This window comes from Salvelinus sp. IW2-2015, unplaced genomic scaffold (assembly GCF_002910315.2).
Source record: "Salvelinus sp. IW2-2015 unplaced genomic scaffold, ASM291031v2 Un_scaffold5228, whole genome shotgun sequence".
Taxonomy (NCBI): domain Eukaryota; kingdom Metazoa; phylum Chordata; class Actinopteri; order Salmoniformes; family Salmonidae; genus Salvelinus; species Salvelinus sp. IW2-2015.
In genome coordinates, this window is record NW_019946493.1 from 12,693 (window position 1) to 30,319 (window position 17,627).

The 17,627-nt window shown below is 45.8% G+C and overlaps 1 protein-coding gene and 1 non-coding gene across 2 annotated transcripts; both read right to left on the bottom strand.

Moving 5' to 3' along the window:
• Positions 1 to 5,438: 5,438 nt before the first annotated feature.
• Positions 5,439 to 14,819, bottom strand: LOC112078075 (transcription factor 12-like). Its single transcript, XM_024144423.2, has 6 exons — positions 14,684 to 14,819; positions 13,825 to 13,964; positions 13,061 to 13,205; positions 12,869 to 12,939; positions 8,664 to 8,808; positions 5,439 to 5,577 (listed from the first exon to the last, which is right to left on the bottom strand). The coding sequence occupies exons 1-6, from the start codon at positions 14,811 to 14,813 to the stop codon at positions 5,444 to 5,446; spliced, it is 765 nt and encodes a 254-aa protein (XP_024000191.2). The 5' UTR covers positions 14,814 to 14,819; the 3' UTR covers positions 5,439 to 5,443.
• On the bottom strand, positions 8,425 to 8,509 carry LOC112078076 (small nucleolar RNA SNORD35). The gene has a single exon (XR_002895585.1). It is a non-coding gene; the product is annotated as a small nucleolar RNA SNORD35 (small nucleolar RNA).
• Positions 14,820 to 17,627: the final 2,808 nt, after the last annotated feature.

Sequence of the window (17,627 nt, forward strand, 5' to 3'; positions counted from 1 at the left end):
TGCAGTACAGGAGTCCGTTTTTGAGAACTAATGATGGTTCCCAAGTCCCTCAGTTCTGACACTGGGGGGTGCTTTGGTGCTGTACTTCACCATAACAAAATGCATAATTCATATTCATATTCAGGAAAAGGGAAACACAAACACACATTTGTATTGCTGTATAATCTCTTCATAATAACGAATGCAGTATGTGATGGTAAACCTATCCCCTTCTCTCTTTTCTTTCTGATTGCTTTTCTCTCTTGGGTTAGCCACAGTCATTATGTTCTGAGGGTTCTTCTTCCTCTTCTAGATATATCTATCTCTGATCTATTTGGAAGCAATATAAGGCWAAACCCACTCCAAAGACAGACCATTTCCTTATTTYCCCCTCCATATTGGTTGTGAAACAGGGCCCTCCCACCATGCTGCATCACCATCGCTGTGCTCGCTGGGGTTTACCACATGTTCCCCACTCAGCTATCTGCTTCTCTTCTGGGAACTAGGGGAGGAGAGGAAACCAGTACGGGGGCAGGGGGGTGTATCTTCCATTTTTCTTATGGAATGTGATCCCAAGTCACTGTTGGCCTCTGTTAACCCACTGCCCCCAAACCCTCCCCCTCCTCCTCACTACGCTAATCTCTGCAGCGCTCTCAACAGGTGTCCAAACAAGTCTTTGTCTGGAGGAGGAGGAGGGGCGCGGGGGTGCTGGCGAGGGAAGAACGCTGCCATTTTCCTGGCTGGGCCTGATTACCATACAGCTGAGGACCTCTATTTGGGTGGAGACTGTGGCCTCAGGCGCGCGCTTCCTACCATTCAGATTTGTTGAGTTGGTTAAAAAGAGGCAGTGAACGAGTGAAAAGGGCTGTCCTGAGTAAACGGCTGTGGCTGTGCCATGCTGAGGTGGCTGAGCTCTGTCTGAGCAGCAGTCTGAGGGGACCCTCTCTCTCTCTACCACAGAGGAGGCTCTGTGTTCATGCAGACACAGCCAGTMCTCTTTTAGTCTCACAGCTCACCAACATCATCACTATAGTCCCTTAACACTCTGTAACGAGCACACCAAACTGAACTGCACCATGGGAGAACCACTAAAAAAGCATTTTTAGTCACAGACCAGTAAATACTATCCTGGKAGTTCCAAGGACCACAACACCAATATCAAAATGGCCATGACTGAAAACACATGGTGCGCTGGGACATTTTCTTCCTTCTACAGAGAGTAACAAACCAGAAATACTAGTCCCTGTATTTAAATTATTCTGGGCAAAAGGGACATCAGGCTTCAAGCTTCGCATGGGCTGCGAAGGCTGTGGAAAGGTGTTGTAACTTGTATGTAAAATGGCACTGGTTTTTAGGTTTGGCAGTACAGATCAGGAGCACCAAACTCCAATAAATGAACAGTCAGGGAGAAGTAGTACTAAGCGAGAATAACAGACGCATCCAAACCTTTGTCCACTTGAAAATTGGATTACTGAAATTGTTTACTGATTAAGATTGGCCAGGGATCAAATGCTCCCAATTGTCTTGTGGGTTTGTTGGCCCGTATGTACACATGTGAGTAATGCAGAGGACTAGTCTACGATGCTACTCCGTCAGCAAGAATGTTTACTAAATCACCAGTGGTAGGGTGGGACGGGTTCCTGTGAGGAGCTGGGACTGAGGCTGAGGGTCTTGGAACAGTAAATGATGAGGTATGGAAGTGGCTGAAAGCATTGTTTCAGTCCTCGGGCATCCTGCGTGCCCTCTGCAGTCACATCCGCCTGAATGTCTCCATCCATTTCTTTAGAGAAAGGGAGTTTAATTTGCCAAGAGGATCGTTAATCAGGACCCTCCACCGCACGTACGCCAGGTACTGAATTTCAGAAAATTCAGTGAAAAATATGGCCTAAATTATTTCCCATCACCTAGGGATTAGTGTAGAACTGTTTTCTCCCTCTTGGTTGAAACTTCACTACAGATGTGCTGCGAAATCCCTCTCCTCTCCGATATGAAATAGTTCAGATGGAGGATGGGTCAAACAGCATTATGCCCTGCAAGCGGAGACATGTATCTCTCTCGTTGCGCGTCAGGAGCCGCTCATATGGAGTGCAACTTTTGACAAAACTTTTCAGCCAAAGCAGAACTTCACTTTCCGTTTTGGCCTGGTTTTTCTTATTCACGCTGTATATGAAGGTTTTCTTAAGGAGAGGTAGAGCCTTCAAGTGCGAACCATTACACATATGTAAAAGGTTGTGAGTTTAAATTAAACTGGTCTCTGTGGAAAAAGGCCATGCGGTGTTTTTGCAGATGGCTGTGGAATCATGTCTGAAACAGGTGGGCGCAAGGGTTGTTGTTTTATTACCTATTTGGAGAAACCAACGCAAAAAGCACATATGCCTCTGCCTCAGTCGGAAAAACAGATTTTCTTTTAAGTATTTCAAAGTCAATTCTAAAGTTGCAAACCAACATGAAAACATAATATCCTTAAAATCTAAACACTCAAGATATTTTTTCTGCTGCAGATAGTTATAATTATACCATTGCTTGCTGTCTCGACTAGCAACCAATTGCGGGAGGCAGGTTTTGAAGTTTGCTCCGACGTGGTTGGCAATTGGCGTTCTGGTTCCAGCAGGCTGTGGTATGTCGCTGGGGAGACTGGTGGTGGAGCGCCACGGCATGGTTTCGCAGGAACGAGGATGGCAAAATCATTCCAGTCTGTCCAGGCGATCTTCCATCCGAGAGCTGGGAGGAACCGAGGAGAAGAGAGGGGAGGGGAGAGGGGGGCGAAGAAAGGGAGAGAGGACAGGAGCATGTTTTAGTTATATAGCACATTAGGGACAAAAAATGGAGACATTGTGATTTATTGGCGTGAATCGGTTTGGTAGTGAAAGAAACACCAAGGGATAATAAAAGCATAAAAGGAAGAAACACTAAAAACAGTATGAAAGATGAAGCATTTTCAACAGCAGGGGTGAGGAGGGGGACAAGGACGCATGTGTTCATAACAAGACAATGCATCCTCAATTTGTATTTATAGAAACTGATAACGGGCTGGCACACCACTCATTTGTAGTGCTATAGAAAAGTCTGATAAACGGGCTGGGCTATTCACTGCATTTGTAATCTATACGAAACTGATCATCGGGCTGGGACCCAACTCATGTTGGAGGCACCATGAACTATGTCTTTGGTATTAAAGCGTCTTATGCTCGCTAAGCTGATTACTGCAGAGCCGGAAATGTCAAAATAGAAATAATGAAATAACAAAAAAAGTAATGGCTAACAAAGAATTTGAAACTCAATTAAATGGAAGGAGGGCCTTAAGCTGGTGTAAAGAAAGAAAAACGAACTAAGATGTGAAAAGCGTGTCTAAAACACTGATGGGTAAAGTCTCCATCTAAAGGACAGGAGTAACCGTGCATACATCCTTAAGAATGACATGGCATCCTGGAGATGCTCATGAAGTTCTGTGATGGGACTCGAGTTTTTGGCGAAAATCAGATAGAAGCAGCGGAAAGCATGTCGAGCACAAATACACATTAGTGGAATGAGCCAAGATATGTGTAGACTGAGATAGAAGAAGCAGAGAATAGTGTTCGACTGAAGATAGAAGGGAAGAGATAGTGTTAGGACTGAGATAGAAGGACAGAGATAGTGCGACTGAGATAGTTTTTAAGGACGAGAGAGTTGTAGATGAGATAGAAGGCGCGGAAGAGTATGTAGACGAGACAGAAGGACGGAGAGAGTGTGACTGAGATAGAAGGACAGAGATAGTGTAGACTTGAGAGTATGAAGGACGGAGAGAGTGTAGACTGAAGAATAGAAGGGCGGAGAGAGTGTAGATGAGACAGGAGGACGGAGAGAGTGGTAGAGACTGAGGACAGAAGGAGGAGAGAGTGTAGACTGAAGATAGGAAAGACAGAGATAGTGTGACTGAGATAAAGCACAGAAGTAGTGTCGTACTGAGATAGAAGAAAGAGCGGAAGGAAGGCGAGAAGTGGTAGTACTGAGATAGAAGCGAGCGGAGTAGATGTAGACTGAAATAGAAGGACCGGAGAGAGTGCTAGATCGAGATAGAAGGACGGAGAGATGACTGGATAGAGCGTGAGACTAGATAAGGATAGAGATTGTGTAGACTAGATAGAAGAACGGAGATTATGTGTAGACTGAAATAGAAGGGCGGAGAGAGTGTAGACTGAGACAGAAGGACGGAGAGAGTGTAGACTGAGATAGAAGGACGGAGAGAGTGTAGACTGAGATAGAAGGACGGAGATAGTGTAGACTGAAATAGAAGGCCAGAGATTGTGTAGACTGAGATAGAGGGACGGAGAAAGTGTAGACTGAAAAAGAAGGACAGAGATAGTATAGACCAGTGGCTCCCAAAGTTTTGGGGAACTCTGTCCGGTTTTCAACTTACTCTTGAAATGTCGAAATTGGGTAATGCATCATCAGTATTTATTTTGTCATGTCAGTCATTGCATACCTTAGAGAGCTTTTTATAACTTGTCAGAAATGTCCAGATCAACTAGCTCATGTCAGATAACTTTTTTAGCTAGTTTTTTTTAGCCCATGTTCGAGTCACTCAAATATCACATGAATACACATTAGACATGGTAAAATGTATAGAATTGCAAGAAAATGTGCTTTAAAACGGCAAAATGTTCTCTGCACCCCATTAGAAAATGTGATGAATTGCAGGAAATARGTTTTAAACCTACAAAATGTTATCTCCACCAAGAAGAGGGTGTGAACAGTGCTTGTGCCCATAGAAATAGACATGCATGCGCACGCGCACGCGCACGCAGGGGGGGGGGCGAGCAGGATGTTCCCCAATGCTGGAGTTTGGGAACCCCTGGTGTAGACTGAGATAGAAGGACAGAGATAGTGTAGACTGAGATAGAAAGACAGAGAAAGAGGAGAGTCAGACAGAGACATATGGTAACTAATCATTGTGTCAGGCAGCATCAAAACTGTGGTCCTGTGTAGATAATAACTCCTGACCCCTCGTCCTCTCCTCCCACCATGAGGTCCCATCCCTCCCACACATTCGCCGTTCACACTGATCATAGATTTGCTCGCTTCACAAAATTCCCTTGTAGGTGGCATTCAAATATAGTTGGTAAATACGTATTTATCCCCACAGCCGATGGTGTGAATGTGTGATGTGGGCGTCAGGCGGTGTGGGGTGAAAACTGATCCCAAGCCGTGTTTCTGGTCCGCAGACGGACCAGGCTACTAGCGCAGGAATCCTGGAGCAGTGGTGGTTCAGTCAACGCAACAGCTGCCAGGCTCCCCAGCCCCATAACACCAGCCCTCCCCAACCCACCCTGGCCCACGGATAGGGGACAGATGGCAGGAGACACGCCCCAAGGACGGGTATTGTTCAGCAGCACCCCCCCCCCAACGCCGACATTTGTCAGCAAGAATCTCATGTAATGCTACCCGCTGCCTACGCGAGAGAACCCATCTACTGTGTGTGTGTCCATTAAAAAGTGCTCAGGGTGTGGGGGAAGGGAAGAGAGGGGGGGGCAGGGAGACTTACCAGTGAGTGCAGGGAGTTCTCATAGTTGGGGGAGGACGGGCTCTGTCCGGCTGCACCACGGGACCATTGGTTGGTACCTGAGAGACAGAGGAGGAGAACCACAGTTATCCACCTGACATGGCTGATTCAGACATCCCAACATGGCCAATGATAAGAGACCTGCATCCTGCTCCACCTACAGGGGCTGACTGACACACAGCACATCCACATCCTGTCTGGTCTCTTGTTGTTATGCTGTGAGAGATATTTGCATCACTGGGGTTCAGCTGCATCATTCCTGGTGACTGGGCTGCATCCTGCAACATGAGCCAGGGCCGTGGGTGGACGGCCCCAACATACACCAGCACACTGGACACACTGGGACATGGCCTACATGTACATCCGCTCATTAATGAGCTAATAGCCCAGGGAACAAAGTGAACAGTGATAAGAGGCCCGGCTGGGGACAGAGGCTGTCTTCCACTGACACTGACAGAGTGATTCTTCCACGTCAAAAGGAGTCCCTTACTCCATCCAATGAGCCAGAAAGTTCCAGAAGGCTCTAGCAAGGCTGCACTCGTGGGTGCTCCTCTTGTCCGCTGATCTAAGCCCGATGTGATTGGCTTCCAGGGGTCACGACACAAATATCCTCTGACCAATCACATGCCAAGCTGAGGTATAGTGTAACAGTCCAACAGCTCCGTGGCTTGCCAAAACATGCAGGCCAAGAGAGACTCAGAGACTTGAGCTGAATTAACTTTCCATTCTGAGATTCTAGAGACAACCAAGAGACAGGGCAATAGTCCAAACAAATGGTGGAAACATCTAATTATGGAATTCCATTCTATCCCAGACTGGGTGATCTCTAGAGCACATTTGAATTTTACATAAAGCAGAGGGGATCACAATGTGTGGGAATGGTTATAATCAGTACATGAAATGTGCAATGGCACATACAAAACAAATCAACTCAATTTGATTAGTGTGAAACTAAAATAATCTGCTTATCAAATTGAGGTATCCAATGCAACAAAATATATTTTTMTTTGTCTCTTTATCTTAGCCAATGTTGTCTGAAATATTCCAACTAACAAASAACAGTGCACCAGGAGGTAATYCATTACACCAAGCCTGTTGTGTGCACATGAGAACAGTTCAAGTCTCCTTAATCGATTGTGACAACGAGGAAACCTCCCAGGTTATTTATACTGGGCTGTGYTAGTGAGCTAACCCCAGCTATGGGCCCTCACTATACCGCCTGGTCTCCATTACTGTGGCAGGAGGCCAACACCCAGCCCACGTACTGTAGCATACTCTACAGATGGATACATTGTTWAGCTTACCTCTCATTCTCTCATTTAGGCTGTTTGTCAAAACCAACAGCAGGCCCCATTTTCTCCCTGTTCTCCTCTAAAATGGTATTTCAGTATTTGAGAGAGAAAGATCGGGAACTGGGAGATCGCTAGCTAATGTTAGTTTGTTTCTGACAAACACTAGGATTACATATCCACTTGACCTGGGGGAACTGTTTCCATCGATTCATCGTCAGCAGTGTAAACTAAGCATTAGTCCTCTTCTGAGAGAAAGTCTCTCCACACAAAGGTCCTGGAAAAGCCAGGCTTTAATTAAAAGGCTATTAAAAGTAACTTTGTAACAGGAAATGAGGGAGCCTCTCTGCTCAGCCTCAGCATTTCCCTGGCGTGAACCAAACAGGAAGTACTCATAACTAAGCCTCCCTGGGCCTCTGGTCCCCACGTGGAGGAGAGGAGGAGAAGGAGAGGGCTAATTGAACACACCAGCCAGAGTTGAGTTGAGCAGCACCAGGGTGTATATCTGTTCCTGCCTGGTTGGGTTTTGAAAGTAGCAAATCCTAATGAACAGATGGAGCAATTTGTGGTTAATCTGAACATCATGCCAAATCATGCCCCAACTGACCTCTAAGTAATGCCACCTATTCTAATWAGCAAACTTCAAACAAATAAATGGATATTAAWTSGCAAAACATGAAACAAGAAATACATTTTCAATCATCCCAGTTGCCCTTTTAAGCTACATTAAATTTCATTTTTATGGAGGCGTTCTATTAAACTAATGGCAACAGATTTGTAAATGGACTTTTGGGAAGGGTTTTGGACAAAGGCAGATGTTTATTCATATGGAAAGTCATGGATGTGGAGTATTTGTTTTGCATTTGTAAATTGGACAGAAACTGTAGATTCACTGAGGATTATGATTGTAAAGAGAAACTCTGTTTCACATTGTAACAAAAGTTGGTGCCCTTGGTATCATGTTGTCTCATTATTTGCATAACAAAACAATCCACACCCAAATAACTGGTGCTCTCAATCTCCAGGTGACAGGAACTTCACTGATAAAATCTAAATGGTTGTTGGCATTCTACCTCTGTCCTCCCAAGTAGGGCATGCTGCCCTGAGGCCTGGCTGGCTGAGGTGTAAAGAGGGTGCGTGAGGGCTTGGCATCCCTCTGTGTGAAGCCGATATAATCCTCCTCATCAGCTGAGTCACTGTCGCTCCTCAGGCAGAAAAATGAGGCCCTTTACAGGCCGGTCGGTCCATGGGGAGAACAGCTGTCCACAGACCAGGGCAACAGCTGAGGACGAGGGGGGCATACGTGGAGACAGCTGTCGCCACTACATCACCACACACGGCACAACTGCCCACTAAAACAACACGCTGGGCTTTCCCTCTCTTTCTCTCTCTCGTTCTCCTCTGTCAGAGTGTCTCTCACAATTATTAAATGTCCCCTCCACATTGCTCTGCTACTTATGGACCCAGTTTCAGGGAAACTGATTATCTGGTTATCTGGTAGAATGAATGCAGTGACTGAGAGGAGAGGATGTCAAACTCTAAGATAGTCTCTTGGCCCCCTTCAGCAACTGAAGAGAGCTGACTCCTTATCACTATGTAGCTAGGTGTTGTCTGGGGTAAACTGCATCATCTGTCGCCATGAGGCAATGTCGTCAAAGTCACAGAGACTCTGAAAACCATTGTGAGATAAACATCACTTGCTGTGTTCACCTACAGACCTAAGACAGAGCCGTATGGAGGAAGCAGTGCGAATGCTCTGAGGAAACAATAACCCCCATCTCTCCATGGCATTGGGACTAGTTTAGGCTGGTATATTGCTATAGTGCAGTAGATCAGAGTGCAGACTGATGTTCTACCTGCCCTTCCAGAGGGGGCGCCGGTGGTCACCACTGTACCTGCTGAGGCGGCAGCACCTGCTGTGCCAGTCAGGGGCGACGGAGATCCTACAGGGGTGGAGGGGTTGGATGGAAAACTACTGCTGGTGTGGTCAGGTGAATAAATCTGTGGAAAGAGGGGAGAGAGAGAGGGGAAGAGGGAGAGGAACGGAGGGGAAAAGAGTGCGGGGGATGACAGAAGGAGGGAGAAAGAGAGAGATCTGTCAGTAAGGCAGAACATGCAGCTCTTTAAAATCACAACCTATCGTTTCCCCATACTTTTTATAGCCTGTGTCACCATCCTTCAGCAGGGCGCACGGMCRAAATTGTCTCMTCAATTCTGGGGATTTTCCAACCGGGGAGCCCATAAMAATGTTCAGAGCATACATATGGGCCTTTAACGGTGAGCAGTGGCTTCAGTGAAAGCAACAAAAAAAAGGGTACCCCAAACCATATTCACTGCGACACCTGAAGGCTCTGACCAGTCAGGTGCCCTCCTCCAACTCTGATTAGTGCTGTTTTATTTAGATCTCCCCCACTAGCCACAACATAGATAATATCATACAAATACTGTATCTACAGTAATATGGCTGATACACTATTAGAGGAGAAAGTCAACGTCTTTACTTTAGGGCGAAACAGGAACAAAGCGGTTGAAATCCTTTAAAGCTAAASTGGACTAAAATCTGCCCTAAATCCCATTAATATCTTTCTAACATGGTGCTATATAAGTCCAGTATAAACCCAGGGTGGAGTGCTAGATAAGGGAGGTGACGAGAGAGGGAATGCCCAGCCATAGACAGGGAGAGATACAAAGGCCAGCATTAATCCCCCAATAGTGATGGAGCRGAGGGGGTTATCCTGAATGAGCTGCATCACCGCACCTCTCCATACTAGACCACGCCCTGAACTGAGCCCCAGTGAAGGGAGAGAACCACTAAAAGTGGAAGAGTAGTATACACTCAGATCGGACCAGTTGAGGTGTCTTGTATGGACTATAAAAAACAATGTCTCCTCAATGGCAGAAGAGCTCTGTTTACCATACCGTAGCATGTACAGACCTTCCACTGTGTTTGTGGGGAATGTAAAGCTTGGGTCAATGAGGTTTTAGGGCGACATGACTATCATGAGAGAGAGCGAGAGAGAGAGCGAAAGAGAGAAAGAGAGAGAGAGAAAGAGAGATAGAGAGAAAGAGAGAGAGAGGATGATGTGATTCTGAAGCACACAGATTATATCTTTAAAACTTTCACAGGGATTTCATTTGTTTAGAGAAATGCTGGATTAAAGCAGACAACACATCCCTGATTTGTTCCCTTTAAGAGGATAGTTTGTGCCATAATGGAAACTGTCTCCCAGTAAACCAGGGTATTAGAGGTTTGATTCCCATTAATTAGCAGAGGCAGTAGATCCAGAAGGATTTCCCTCCAAGTAAACATCCCATCCTACTCACAGGAAACCGTTTAACTTCAGTAAACACAATGGAATGCCGTTATTAATAATCTTCTCTTTTAAGCTTGATCACCAAGCTTTTGTGTTTCAATCAACTTTTGAAAATCCAAATGGTTTGGCTATTRCATGTCACTCCGTGTACCAAAATAGATGTTTTTCCCTGTGGGGATTTATACACGCTTCTTCTTATCTATTTTATTTAAATCACATTTCTCAGTCAAAAGCATTTGTCACTGTTCAGTATCTTTACCCTGAGACACTCAATCCTGTTGAGAAGTAATGACCATCAACTGTGATCACAAGTGTATGTCTCAAATCAATGGGACTCAAAACTAATTAGCCAATATCTCTTCTCTTTCCAAAGCGGGCCGTCTATAGCCGTGACTCTTGACCCTGCAATATACAACGGGCCATTCTTCTGGTCCCGGGCTACTTCTCCTGTATTCAAACTGCAACACGACTCATTTTACCAACAACAAATGAGGCTCCGCCTCCTCATCGGTCACGCTCCCCTGGGCCGCGGGGGGCCAATAAGCATGGCCCGTTTAAAAGGCCGGAGAACAAAAGGCCCACAAAGGRCGGCCCGCAAAGTTGAGCCACAGCAGTTAGGAACCCCCATCGCTCCCCCTGGCCTCCACACCCCCCTCGTCTCACCCCAGCCCAACCGTGTCCATTTCACTGCAGCTTTGTCATGCTAATAGAATTGAGTCTGCGAATACAAAAATACTTAATTTGTGATTATCATACACCTTCACACACACTTTTCTCTTTCGGGTGCGCACCACTAAGCCATAGCACTTCCCAAATGTAAACCCATTATGCTTTTACACATCCTACTTCTCTCACTTTTTACTAGGAATAAAAGCTATTGTCGGTTTCATTTCTCTGAGGTGAGATACACTTTATAGTTAAAATGATGTGGACTCCCCTTCAAATTAGTGGCTTCGGCTATTTCAGCCACACCCATTGCTGACAGGTGTATAAAATCGAGCACACAGCCATGCAAACTCCAAAGACAAACATTGCAAGAAGTGCCCCAGTCAACTGTAAGTGCTGTTATTGTGAAGTGGAAATGTCTAGAAGCAACAATGGCTCAGCTGTGAAATGCTAGGCCACACAAGCTCACAGAACGGGACTGCCGAGTGCTGAAGCATGTAGTGCGTTGAAATCGTCTGTCCTCGGCTGCAACACTCACTACCAAGTTCCAAATTGCCTCTGGAAGCAACGTCAACACAAGAACTGTTCGTCAARAGCTTCATGAAATGGGKTTCCATGGACGAGCAGCAGCACACAAGCCTAAGATCACCATGCGCAATGCCAAGTGTCGGCTGGAGTGGTGTAAAGTTTGCCGCCATTGGATTCTGGAGCAGGGAAACACGTTCTCTGGAGTGATGAATCACGCTTCACCATCTGGCAGTCCAACAGACTAATCTGGGTTTGGCGGATGCTAGGAAAATGCTACCTGCCCCAATGCATAGTGCCAACTGCAAAGTTTGGTGGAGGTGGAATAATGGTCTGGGTCTGTTTTTCATGGTTTGGGCTAGGCCAGTGAAGGGAAATCTTAATGCTACAGCATACAATGACATACTAGACAATTCTGTGCTTCCAACTTTGTGGCAACAGTTTGACGAAGGCCCTTTCCTGTTTCAGCATGACAACGCCCCCATGCACAAAGMGAGGTCCATACAGAAATGGTTTGTCGGGATTGGTGTGGAAGAACTTAACTGGCCTACACAGAGCCCTGAMCTCAACCCCATCGAACACCTTTGGGAGGAATTGGAACACCCAACCTCACTAATGCTCGTGGCTGAATGGAAGCAAGTCCCYGCAGCAATGTTCCAACATCTAGTGGAAAGCCTTCCCAGAAGAGTGGAGGCTGTTATAGCAGCAAAGGGGGGACCATCTCCATATTAATGCCCATGATTTTGGAATGAGATGTTCAWCAAGAACTTTTGGTAATGTAGTGTATATTAGGCCGGGTTACAGATGAGTKCTGGGAGTTATTAAAATGAGAAATAATCAGTAAGAGGAGGGACAGAAGAGCTCTCTGTGAGGTTCTGTGGCTGTTGAAACCAAGAGGGCTCTAACTGGACGGAGGACATTATGAGGTTTATGAGTTACTGTGTGTCAAACGTGCAGGGAGACATGAWCGAAAATGGAACAAATACCAAGGCTGGATTATTCAAACTGGTGCGTAATATTTTTACAATTTCCTTTCTTGTATACTCAGAGATTAAGTCTACAATTATCCAGGCTTAGGCCCAGAAACAACTGCAAACACATCCCTCTGGGCTTATTTAATCAGCATTCACTATAGCACTTAATACCCCTCGTGACCACCGAGGTCGCTTCCTTTACAGACTGAAGAGGGCCATTAAGATAATGCACCATCTCAATTTAACACAGGAATAAAAAATATATTTGATATTAAAGTGAGTGGAGAAGGTACTGTAGTCAAGAACACAGGATTCACACCCAGAGAGGGGACCAACCTAGAGGGGATATCCACAGAGGATTCCTAACCATCCATGTAAGCCTAACGCCTCAATCAAACTGGCATTCAGAGGGAGAGAGTGCAATTTTAAGTGCTGCATGGATTGTGCCTCCATTTACAAGTAAACCAATAGGGCTTTACTCCCAACAAACAACCTCTGTGGATTTGTAACATRGTTTCTWTYTAAATCTCTTTTGAGGCTTTCYCATTTCCCCGGAGGAGAACAGGGGTGTGCTGTACTCACYGAAGCCAAGGCTTTGCCCAGKGCATCTCCAGTCTGCTGGCTTCCAGWGGCGTTCCCCCGATTTGSAGCAACTAYAGAAACAAGGMGAGGACATTTATAACACARAGCATMGATTAAAGAAGAGAACATCATTATRGGAATTTATCTCGCCTATTGATATTTAAGAGTAGATCAACCAAATATTCGCCRTACCCATGRCCCCGTCGGTGGTGTTGACAGGCGSGGTGTGTGTTGGGTTAACGAATGGTGAAGTGCTGGCGTTGCTGCGGTGGAAGCTGGACATTGGAGGAAGACTGGCATGGATGTCTGTCGGCGACACAGAGTGTGGAGGGTAATTCTGAAAGAAACAGAGGACAAAACACGTGTTCATCAGGACAAAGCAATATTGTGTGTGCATACACTTGTTCAGTGGTAAGAATAGCATTGTGCATGGTGAAAAAATATCACTTGATAAAAGAGAGGTTATATGAATGTGGAGCCCAGACAGACAGAGGGCTTTGGTTGGGCAGCAGCTGCAGGCTCCCTGTGAGTCCCAGTGAGACACAGTGGGCAGGCAGAGCAGATGAAACACTGATAGAGGGGGTCAGCCGTGTCTTACACAGATACTGCCCAGACAGCAACATCAGATAGAGAGATAGCCAGGCCACAGCTCACACCAAYCACTCTCACTACGGGCTCAGCAGAGAGGAGGGGATGTGCTCTGATGGGGCAGAACAGGACATGGAGGCTGAATACGCATCAGTCACAGTGTTTCCCCTAGCTAGACTTTTTCTGTAGGCAGGGTGGGCAATATTGCACACCACAAATATTCAATTGAAACCAATGCAAGCCAAATGTTTTATGGGCATGGGGCAATAGAGCTTAACAGGGAGGAGGTAGACTGTCTAAGAATAGGTAGGGGAGACATTGAGACATCACTTACAGTATGTGCGTACATCACTAGCTGGGTTGCTTACCAGGCGGTCATGTGAGTGCATGTTGACGTAATTTCCTGACTGCGGCATGTGAGATGAAGATCCTCCCAGCATTCCTCCATAACTAGGCTGGTTGATCCCATTGGAGGAATTCCACGGATCAGAAGAGTTGTGGGTCCCATCTAATGACAACAAACAAGAGTTGAGTTGAAATTGATCTGTTTTGAGTTTCATCCCTATTCTTTACAGTATAATGACTCATGTAACAAAAGGATCATCCAATTGAAGAGACATCCTGGATTTGATTCCAGAAGGGAGCAAAGACGTTTTAATGGCTTTAGTTTAACAACCAAAGTCAAGTTTACATAAAATGCAATATGCCTGAACCGCCATGAAGCAAACCACAACACACAGCTTGATTATGAGAGCCCAGAGAGACCTTTCCACAGAGGGCAGTCACCCTCCTCTCTGCTGAGTTGCTGGATCACACAAGGGGGTTGTTCACTCTCCCAGTCTGGTCTTAGGACTGAAACACAAGCCCTGTCCTGGACACAGCTGAGATAACACTAAGCCTCCCTTGGCTAACAGAAACCAACCCCATCCCTTCAAAGACCAGCGACTCTGAGACCAGGCTCAGTGAAATACTGTCTACCAGAAGAAAGAAATGGCTAAATCGAGCTGAACATTTGAAACTGTTCAGCAACATCAGAGAGAGTGACTACAGAGAGAGTGACTGAGTGTAATGTTAGGATGTTTGTCCAGAAATATTTTCTCATGGGTACACAGTCCATCAAGAGGCAGGAGAAGAAATGGATAAAGACAGCGCATCAGATTGCACAAACAGATAATACTGGTTCTTTAGACTCCATGACAGAGACTGTCTTAAGTCAGAATCACTTACCAAAGAAAGTGGTTGCAAACATACTGCTGGGGGGTTTGGGAGATGAGTAGGAGGGAGAATCTCTGTTGAAGTCTTCTGTGTTGGGAGACGGGGCATACACCTGCCAAAAGAAAACAGACATTATTAACATGAATAACAACAGCAGGTGCACAGGGCAGTCTAGCATTTTGTCCAAGTCGTTATCCTCTAAGACGTGGGTTATGACTGTTCACTGTATGTGGCAGGAGCATAATGATGATGATTTGGTTGAGTTATTAGGATGATGTTGAAGAGGAACAATTCTAATGCCCCACCACCCTGCCTGGTGGGTTGATCACAATCTAAAGCCAGTGCATTAAGGACGGCTTCATTAACCATYATTAGATGCAAACGAGTAYCTTCGCCTAAATTTGTCCMTATTCCTTACACGACTGTCATTTGTAAAGTAGCKYTGTATGTTGAAGCCRKAWTCATGTCTACTTTAATGAATGTAGTGAACAAACTGAGCCGTGCCAGTTTAAGAAGCCAGTGGTGTGGCAGCTGGGCTCATTTGGAAGGCTCGTGGAGGGAGGACTGGATTATCAGGGGGTGTTTGCATTTCAGATTGTCTCAGCTCTTAATGGAACTATAATGAYACCAGCACACACAAGCGTTCATAAAAACACTGCAAATTGCAGCTCGCCAAAGAAACAGAAATCAAATCAGAAAATAAAATATGGGGCCTGTGCTTTTCTTCATTTTGCTACCTGGCTGTGAGCTGGCGAGGGATCGAGGGATCGAGGGATCGAGGGATCGAGGGAGGGGATGAGCGGTGAGGCACAGAGGGCTGTTGTGCAGCTGTGGCTGTGCCAGGCTGGGTGGGAGGGAGGATCAAAGGGTCGTGAGGCCAAACATTAGTGATGTGGTCTCTGACTTCATCCACTCCAGATGGAGGGAGAGAGAGCAAGGGAGAGAGAGCTAGTGAACTCACCACGCCACAAAGAGGGCCGGTCCCTCAACCCTAACACTATCACCATGCAGCACAAATCACTACCAGACCTGCCACCCAGCCCCCCCCTCCCACCCATCCTCTAGTCACCAGCAACATAAATTCCTTTTTTAATGACCTAATGGCATACTCATTTGTTTGCGTGAACAGAGCCCTTCAAGAACTTCAAAGGTTGCTTCCTAATGCAACAAGATGTGTCAGTGGGCTTGGAGAGAATGTTTTGTTGTCCTACTGAAGTATAATCATCTTATTTACGAGACACAACCCCAACAAATTTCATTCGTCATCACTTTACTACGTACGTCAAGAGAAAGACACACACATACACGACATATCAGTCAGTCAGCTTAGCCAACACTCAGGACCACGGGGTCTTGCTGAGCGAGCAGTGTGTGTGAGCATGTGATTAGCTGTGTGTGTGTAACTCCAGCACCCTGTGTACATGTCGTTTAGCAGGGAGGGGATCTCTTGGCTCCTCTGGCTCGCACATGTGAYYCAGGGTGTGGGGACTCCCKTGGTGATTCCAGGTTAGCCTCACACAGGAGCCCTGGCTTTGTCCCAGTCTGAGCCTCAATGGGCAGCATATGGYGGTGGATGATGCTAATTGTCCTCTTTACACTGGGCTAGCCAGTCAAGGCATTAATAAAACACCCAAACACCGGGCGCCTCATTCCCTTAGCCTCTGGAGGAGAGGGCCCGCCTGGGTTTCCTTTTACTACCACATKAATTAAAGAGACATCACTCAGAGCCCGGGCCAGCAGGACCAACACAGTTGTTGGAGCTTGGCTGTTTAGTTCATGTATATTTTCCACATCACGTTTAATTTAAGAATATCTGTAGCCATCATAATCCATAAGCAATCATTAATTCAGGGTTTATGGTTCATACACTGAGCTAACTCATGTTTGACTTAATATCAACAAGCATCAGATTTCAATGTCAGATTGGAGAGAATGGGGACAGAAGGTTCTTGGCAGAGCTTCGTTCTGCAACTCTCTCGTCTCTCTGTGGCTGATCTGAGAGGGCTGATGAGTCCCTCCACACCTTTCCACACATCACCAGCCTGCAGCACCCGCCTTTGATCTCAACACCACACCAATCAAAACAGCACATGGAAAAAAACATTAAAACTGTCAACATATGGATACACCAAATGACAACGGCGAAAATAACCTCTTAAAAATAAATGATCACCGCAGCAAAAACTCACAAAAGAGAACAGCTGAGATCAGTGGGCTGCTGGTGTCAACACAGTATCCTGTCTCTGCACGTCACTATGTGGAATCAAACCATGCCCGAGGTACTTTCTTTTCAAGTCTAAATCTAACACACTTATAGAGGCTAAAAGGCACGCACGCAGCTCCAACACAATGGTCCCCTGCTACACAGCCCCAGAACCACCTTCCTGATGGGGCATGTTGAGCGCTGCAGCCTGGTACCAGTCAACCCTTTAACAGAGACATCTCAAGCCTCAGGCTGTTGATGCTTTAAAAACTCCAAGATTTAGGTCTCAAGAAACACCATTTTCAAAGATCAACTGCACTCTGATAAATGAGGTGATATCAGATGTTATATACGTGGGAAGCTGTCAACATTAATTTTAAACTCTGAGGCAAAACTCATACTCCTGATGTTATCTTGTGTTGTAAACACTTATTCCATATTTCCTGAGATGGGAAGAAAAACAGTAATTTACTGGATGCCTCCTTGGTACAGTCCTCAGTGCACTTGAGGGATATTAGACAGGAAAGGCCACACCTTAGAAAAACACACTCCACCCACCAAATCCTTCCAAATATCTGAATTCTCTMAAGCTTGGGTTACTCATTTTCTATGGAACTGGAGGAAACAACGGAAATAGAAAACACTTAATACGCCAAAAAACACAGAAATCAAAGACTTTAAGGCTCTTGCCATAAAAACAATAATCACTCTCAAAACTCCAACAAGTAAATGTGAGTTTTGTTGATGCTCACA